This window comes from Pyrus communis, chromosome 11, assembly GCF_041283825.1.
Source record: "Pyrus communis isolate YQ-2024b chromosome 11, ASM4128382v1, whole genome shotgun sequence".
Lineage (NCBI taxonomy): Eukaryota > Viridiplantae > Streptophyta > Magnoliopsida > Rosales > Rosaceae > Pyrus > Pyrus communis.
This window is the reverse complement of record NC_142575.1, coordinates 3,544,382-3,553,240: the sequence shown is the minus strand read 5'-3', so window position 1 is coordinate 3,553,240 and position 8,859 is coordinate 3,544,382. Positions and strand designations below refer to the sequence as shown.

Genomic DNA, 8,859 nt, shown 5'->3' with positions numbered 1-8,859 from the left:
TGAATTTCATTAAAAAAAAAAAAGGGCCTAGGGCCTAGGCTGCCACCTAAAGCCTCGCCGATTTTTCCAACCGATTTGCAAGGAAAGCCTCGGGTCACCACTGCCCAGCCCCTAGGCATTTTTTTAGAACATTGGTTAAGATAAGGGATATGATACGAAAACGACACTAATACAACAAATACAACGACACTAATACAACAAATACAACTTGTTTGCCAAACCTAATTATGAGACTCACATACTTCTAATTACATACAAAAAGTTAGAAATCAAAACACTTCTAACCCTTATTCTAGATAAATAAACGTCATTAGACCAAAGATTTTAAATACAAACACCAAAATTGAAAGAAGAAAGAATCATTACAATTATACAAGATGCATTGCAAAAGAGTCAGAGTTTTGATTAGATTTAAATCTAACCCTTCATCCTCTGTTGCCCTCATCAACTTACTCATATAATCTGTACAACTTAACTTGTACATTGCCCTATCAAAGGCTATATATAAATAATATATATATCACCTCCCCTATACATGCACATATATCTCTTTTCCCTAATCCCAGTCTTAATCCCAGATTACAAAATCGGTTTAGTAATCTTTGTCTTAATCCCAGATTACAAAATCGGTTTAGTAATCTTTTATTAATCCCATTTGCCAGTACAAACACAACAACCCATTATCTTCTATTTTTTTAATTTTTATTAATTAATCACTTGATTAATTTTAATTACCATTCCAAAAAGCGACATGTCGTTCGACACCCACAATCAACATTCGTCGACTGGGCAAGCGAGCGAGGAGGAGGAAGGAGTTGATATTGACGATGAGGGACTTTGATCATCTGGGCAAATCAGGTAAGGCCTGAGCTTGTTCTTCCACAGCTCCTTGTACGGCCCCGCGTCGCCGCCCGTCCTCTTGGCCTCCACCACCACTAGATTTTCCGTCAATCTGGAAACCTCCACCCCGATTGATAAATTCCCATTCTGCCCTTCCATCTCCAGCCCCCAATCCTTCTTCCTCCTCACCCTCAGCTTCTCCGCCTTTGCAAACTCCGCCACTCTATCCACCACGTTCTCCACTGTATCTTCCGAGATAAATCGCTCGCCGTCTTCCGCCGGGCTGCTGCTCGATGGCTCGAACAACCCGGACAGGTCCAGCCCGGCCGAGAACGAAATCAAATCGAACGCGTTCAGGCTCGTCACGCCCTTCTGCTCCTCCTCGCCGCCGCCAATTTTGGCGTCGTCCATCGAATAATCATCGTCGTAGAATTTGATCTCCTTGCACCCGCCTTTTCTGAACCACGGGTCCTTCAAAATCTCGTCGATCGTGATCCGGGTCGCTGGGTTTGTATCCATGAGCCGACCCAAAAACCGCTTCAGATCCGACGACATCCATTTCGGGCACCGAAATTCTCCCTTGTAAATCTTCTTATACATGGCCATCAGATTTGGGTCGTTGAACGGCAGGAACCCGGCGTTCAAAACGTACAGTATCACGCCGCACGACCACACATCCACCTTGGCGCCGTCGTATCCCTTCTTCGTCAAAATCTCCGGGGCCACGTAAGCGGGGGTCCCGCATAGCGTGTGGAGGAGCCCGTCGGGTCGGATCTGGTTGGTCACGGCGCTGAGACCGAAATCCGAAACCTTCAAATCCCCGTTCTCGTCAACGAGCAAATTCTCGGGCTTCAAATCCCGGTGGTAGACGCCGCGAGAGTGGCAGTACCCGACGGCGGAGATGAGCTGCTGGAAGTACTTCCGGCTGAGATTCTCCGAGAAACGCGCCTTCGACACCTTGGCGAAAAGCTCCCCGCCTTTCACGAACTCCATGACGAAGTAAATCTTGGTCTTCGAGGCGAGGACCTCGTAGAGCTTGACGATGTTGGGGTGGCGGAGGCGGCGCATGATGGTGATCTCGCGCTTGATGTTGGACATGAGGCTGGTGCCGGCGAGCTTCTTCTTGTTGATGACTTTGACGGCGACACTCTGGCCGGTGCGGACGTCGCGGGCGTGGTAGACTTTGGCGAAGGCGCCGCACCCGAGGAGCTTGCCGAGCTCGTACTTCCCGAACAGGGCATTGTCAGGGACGCGCGGCTGCTGTGGCGCCAGCAGCGGCTGTCGTTGTTCGCTCTCCGGCATCATGGGATGCCGAGATGAGACCGAACCGGGGGGAATCGGGTCGGTCCGGGTTGTGGGTTTTGATTGGTTGAAAAGAGAGTGAGAGATGATAAATAAAAACGGGTGAGAAGATTTGGGGATTTTGTGTTTTGTCAGAGGAGGAATGTCGGGAGTTTTAATTGGGAGGAGGAGGAGAGAAAAGTACGGAAAGGTTTTCGGTGGAAGCTGCGGTGGAGGATGAGTTTGTCTGTTGTAGGGTTTTAAGGGGATATCTTCCTATACGTAGGAGAGAATAGTTTTGTTTTGTTTTATTTTGTTTTTATTTGGGTTTTGCGAGACCAAAATTAAAAAATAGCAAAAGACGGTTTTTTGTTTGAATTTTTTTTTTGTCGTTTTTATTTTTATTTTTTGTGTTCAAAATGTAGGAAATTATAAAGGGTGAAACAAAAACATCATAAAACAAAATAGTTATCTAACAGGTCATCTGTTTATAAATTTCGTTTTCAGCCTCCTTACACTGTTTTTGGATGAAACCTTATTAAGGAATTTCAAAATTATGAAAATAGAAATGGCGGAATTCTATTTTTTAGAATTTGTAAATTTTTTTTATTTAGTTAACCTAGAAGAACAATAAAATTTGAATATAATTTTTTTTATTTTTAAACTCTCACCCATATAAATTTAAAAATGACACTTATTTGTATTATAATTTAAACTCAGGAACTGGGGGTCTCAAATTCTCAGTTTTTTTTTTTTTTTCTACTCGAATATTCTAAATTCCTATGTTTATGAATCTAAAAAAGGAAATGGGTGATGTCGATTTATAAATTCTGACTTTTGTTAATATTTCAAATTTATTTCTCTCATTCAAACATTCAAACACAGTGTTAGGCTATATTTGGACAAGTAATTTGCAAGAGCAAAGAAATATCCGCTGTGATCATGCTTCTGCGCTCGGGATAGAGTGCAGATGTTGTTTTTTTTTGGATAAATCACATGTATAATAAAAGTGAATGGTGATTATCGGGCGTGGAAAATAAATTCGGCATTTAAACAACCTTCAAACCTTTTTTAAATTAAAATGTCCTAATTTCCTTGTCTGATGTCCCAAAAAATAAAACTACAGAAACTATATGTGGTACATAAACGATTGATCGATGCTGCTGCCAACCACCACCATCAGTTTTCAAATTCACTGCTTCTGCCACGACCACCACCCTCGCCATCGATGCTTCTGCCAACCCCAACCCCATCCTCACCCTATTACTACCTTTTCCCTAGCAACAACAACGTCACCATTATCATCCTTGGTGACTCCCCTCCTCCACCACTACTGCCACTACCATCGTTAGCATTCTACCATCACAACCATTCACATCAATAGATCAACCACCACCACTCGTTTACAAACATATCATGTCTTCATAAAGCATATTTTTAAATTTTGCATTTATGTACCATTACAATTTCAGCCTCCTTACACTGTTTTTGGTTGAAACCTTACTAAGGAATTTCAAAATTATGAAAATAGAAATGACGGAATTTTATTTTTTAGAATTTGTAAAGTTTCTTATTTAGTTAACCTAGAAGAACAATAAAACTTGAATACAATTTTTTTTTTTTTAAACTCTCACCCATATAAATTTAGAAATGACACTTATTTGCATTATAATTTAAACTCGGGAACTGAAGGTCTCAAATTCTCAGTTTTTTTTTTCTACTCGAATATTCTAAATTCCTATGTTTATGAATCTAAAAAAGGAAATTGGTGCATGTCGATTTATAAATTCTGACTTTTGTTAATATTTCAAGTTTATTTCTCTCATTCAAACATTCAAACATAGTGCTAGGCTATATTTGGACAAGTAATTTGCAAGAGCAAGGAAATATACGCTGAATTAGAAAGAAATGAACTATAAAACATTAGATGAGATGACATAAAACTATAAAACTTGAAATGAGTAAATACAATGCATGATCATTGTGACGACATAAATAAGGGATTTGCAAACGACTACATGCATTGTATTTACTCATTTCAAGTGCTCGTCTATTTGTAATGCATTCTAGCTAATTTAGCCAAAACCCTTTTTAGTACTTACAAACCCTTGTACAAACATTTAAGCTTCTACCAACGTGCCCTCTGGTGTCTAATTTATCAAATTTTTATCAGAATGAAGAATAATTTCGTCGGTAAGAAAATCTAACCAAAGAAATGTGATAGAGTAAAAAAAAAGATTAGGGATGTAAAGCTAAATTGAAAGGTGAGGGACTAATTAGAAATTTTAAGAGAGTCATTGGTCATTTTAGTTTTCTTTTTTAATAACTTGTCCTGTTGCAAGCTCAAAAAATTAGAAAAAGAGAAAGAGGCGGGGTTTTCTTTGAATCTTGTTTTATTAAGAAAAATATTAAGAGGCCGTTTAATAATCATTTCATTTTCAGTTTTTGTTTTTCATTTTTTGAAAATTGAAAAATAAAATCTTATTTGGTAACTACTTTCAATTTATATGTGAAATGAATTTGACCTTGTAGTTCTAATTGTATTCAAAACCTATTGTTTGCTTAATTTGTATTACTTGAGCCATTTCGAGAACAACTCAAGCTCATCTTGACACACATTGAATTGTATGTAAGCAAGTAAATACAACACCCAACAGACAAGAGATCGATGGCTCGACAAGCACTCGATGAGATCGAGTTACTCTTAGAGAGGGGGTCGAGTTTTGCTCGAGGGCTCCTCGAATAATGAGAACTAGGCAAACAAAGGGTTTGAATGTTATTAGAAAAATTATAAGGTCAGCTAAGTATATTTATTAAATTGTACGACTCGTTTGATAACCAGTTTGTTTGTAGTTTATGGTTTAATGTTTTTGTGTTAGTGGGAATCAAAAAGTGTGGATGAAATGTCGTAAGAGAAATCTAGAAGAAATGTACAAAGAAATACTGTTAGTTACGCATAGAAATGTACACTCTTTCTCAAAAAATGAAACTATTTAAAAGAAGAGAAACAAAAATCTACTTGTTGGATGGTTTCACTTTTGAGAAATGTTGTTAGAATTTCTTGTGGGAAAATTAGAATGCTCTACATCTTTTTTATAGTTGTTAGATTAAACATTCATCCATTTTAAAGATTTGGTTGAGGTGCTTTGATCAATTGTCACCTCAATAATTTTCTATTTATTTAATTTCCATGTCATTAATTTAAATGCATTTATATAGAGGCATAAGGTAGCTTAGCAACTAATTGCCTATAATATAGGAATTTAATTTCGTCAATCCCCTTCTACGCATTAAATGATATTTTTTAAATAAAATAAAATAAAAAATTAATTAACTAATTCCTCATTTCCTTATTATCAATATTTAAAAAATTAAAAAAAAATCTCTTTCTATTAAAAATATCTCAATAAAAAGTCTTCATTACATATTTTTTTCACGTATAGATATATAAAAAATATACTTAAAACTTACGGTACATTTGAGAACAAAAATATCAACTTTTGGTACGTTTGGATTTCAAATGTACCAAAAATTTAAATGTACCATAAAACCAAATGTACCTATTGTTATGTAACCCTTTTGGTACGTTTAGATTCCAAATGTACCAAAAGACCAAATGAACAAAAAATCCAAAATGTACCACAAAACCAAATGTCTCTATCAGATAACCCCTTTTGGTACATTTACATTCCAAATGTACCGAGAAATACAAAAAATCAAATCCATTATAAAACTAAATGTGTCCATATTATATGTAACTAGACGTAGCTATATAATCAAACAAATCTTTATTATGTGTTGGGTCTTCTAAATAATAAAATCTGACAATTTTTTTTTTTTAATAAATATTCTACTATATTCACAAAAAAAGTAAAAATTATAACAAACAATAAAAAAAAAAAGCATAGAGATGGATAATAAACGCATAAATATAGGGATAATAGGAAAAGAAAAAAAAAACGAAATGTCCAAGAGAAGTCGTGAAAAACTAAAATTTAAAAAAAAAAATGAACTTATGTGAAAAATTGAAATTAATAACCAAATTTTTAGGAAAATGTTTGATCAAATTTTCAAAAGGAGTGTATGTTTAATCTAAAAAAATTAAAAAACGAGGCGCCTATATCAAAACGCCCCTTTTTGTTATTTTGGGATGCTTTTGTTTTGTTTGTATTTCATTTGACTTGGGTTTAAGTTTCCGAAGTTGTTAACCTACCTACCTACCTACTTGTATATGTTTTTATTGCCCTTACCATATGGAGTGACTCAAGGAGCGAAGATTTAATTTGAGATTAGAGGTTGCTTAGACAGGAATAGCAACGTTAACATTCTTCTTCTACTTTCAAATAAGAAATCATACAAGAGTTTTCTAGTATGTTCTAGTGTATCTTGTAAGTTGGGATTCTTTGTTATTTGATTTCTGGTCAATCATTTAACGACCAATAATGATAAAATATCCCAATGTATAAAGTAACACTAAAACATATTAGAGGTACCAAAAAAATGCATGCATGCATTAATTTTAATGACCAAATATCTCAATGTACATAGAATATGCTGTAAACTACCAAGTTTTATTTTTTTATTTTTTTATTTTTTAAAGGATTAGTTGGTGGCTTGGCCACTATAGTTTATTTTTTCGGAGGCCGAAATGACTCATAAAGGCTTTTCAGCTTTTCCACTCTTTCAAGAGCATTTAGTCTTCCTTGGTCACCATTATATGATTCACCATCACCGAAATCGAATTCATGTATGCATGCAATGTAGTAAAAACAACCTAATGACCGAAAATAGCGAAAATCTAACCTCCAAATATCTCAATACATAAAATACATCGTAACACACTTGAAATTTTCGGAACTATGTATGCATGCATGAAGGACAATCTTATCCGATAAATGTTTGAAGGCGTAAGACATATCTTGGATGAAGGTTTAGGTGTTGGCCATATGGGGTATATAATCATTTGAAATGACACACAATATATTTGAATATCGATTGGTCAGGGACAACAATTTGTGTCAAAAATTGTTAGTGTGTTTATGAAGCCAAAATGTGATCATGCTTCTGCGCTCGGGATAGAGTGCAGATGGTTGTTTTTTTTTGGATAAATCACATGTATAATAAAAGTGAAAGGTGATTATCCGGCGTGAAAAATAAATTCGGAATTTAAACAACCTTCAAACCTTTTTTAAATTAAAATGTCCTAATTTCCTTGTCTGATGTCACAAAAAATAAAACGACAGAAACTATATGTGGTACATAAACGATTGATCGATGCTGCTGCCAACCACCACCATCAGTTTTCAAATTCACTGCTTCTGCCACGACCACCACCATCGCCATCGATGCTTCTGCCAACCCCAACCCCATTCTCACCCTATTACTACCTTTTCCCTAGCAACAACAACGTCACCATTATCATCCTTGGTGACTCCCCTCCTCCACCACCACTGCCACTACCATCGTTAGCACTCTACCATCACAACCATTCACATCTATACATCAACCACCACCACTCGTTTACAAACATATCATGTCTTCATAAAGCATATTTTTAAATTTTGCATTTATGTACCATTACAATTTGGTCAAAGAAATATTTTTAGAAATTCAATATCATTAAGTTTCATCAATTTGAAATTCGTCATCTCAAAATTTCTTAGTGCTCTTAAACTTGTTCATCCAACATATGTAACCTTGATCGGTGAAATTTATGCTTGCACATTTGGTCGTGTCTTGTCAAATAGTTTTAACGGATGTTCGAATTTGATTAGTGTTCTATGTAAGGCACGCACGGTTGGCCTCACAAAATAATAATACTTAACACTGTTAACTCTTTGTTAAACTGCATAACACGTGTCAAGTAAATAGATAGAAGATATGAAAGAAGACACAAACTTGGAGACAGCGGACCTACATCCCGCTCGTTTAAGCTCTGCCAAATTGTCAATTCGATCAGTGCTAAAAATTTTATAAACTTCATTAAAATTGTGTTACTTGTGAAATAGTGGGGTGTTAAATGAGAAACGATTTAGTCATGGCAGTGTAAGTGTTAACAACCAATCGTTACTTGATTGGAATGTTAGGTTTGAGTCCACCAGCTAAAGCTTCCTTCAAGTACGTTATATGCAACAACGACAGGGTTTACTAAATTGATTACTAAATCAACAAGTAATTAACCTAATATAATATGACTATTTAGCAGAAATATTGAATGGCTAAAGCAGCATGGGCATAAGTAATACGAAGGGTCAATTAATTGGGACCAACATAAATATTGAATGGCTAAGAATTAAACCAAAGATTTATAGTTTGTTTTGAAATGCATGGCTGCCATTGACAGGAGCCAAACCAACGACCGATCAGGAAGCAAACTTAGTTAGCTTATGTTCCAAAGCTACAAGAGCCAAGTGATTATAGTCTGATAGAGAGTGTGGCATTGGCACTACAATCCCTTTCTTTATAGCTTTTATCTTTGTCTTGCAAAACAAAATTCAACTCTCATTTCTGCCTCAATCCTCTAATGTCAGATATTTTTGCACCGCCACTCAGTGTTATCCAATCATCTTGTACTATACTGCACATATTTATTTATCTTATTTGGTCTCCCTCTATGACGGATTGAAATAGATAACCAACTATATTTAAAATTATGTTGAAGAAAGAAACAAAATAAATGCATCCAACTTGAAGGAAGAAAATCGAGGAATTATTGTTTTAAGTAAAGAAACTTATTTG

General features: G+C 35.9%; 1 protein-coding gene across 1 annotated transcript; it reads right to left on the bottom strand.

The window, feature by feature from the left end:
• Positions 1 to 343: 343 nt before the first annotated feature.
• On the bottom strand, positions 344 to 2,431 carry LOC137742078 (CBL-interacting serine/threonine-protein kinase 11-like). The gene has a single exon (XM_068481824.2). The coding sequence runs from the start codon at positions 2,143 to 2,145 to the stop codon at positions 772 to 774; it is 1,374 nt and encodes a 457-aa protein (XP_068337925.2). The 5' UTR covers positions 2,146 to 2,431; the 3' UTR covers positions 344 to 771.
• Positions 2,432 to 8,859: the final 6,428 nt, after the last annotated feature.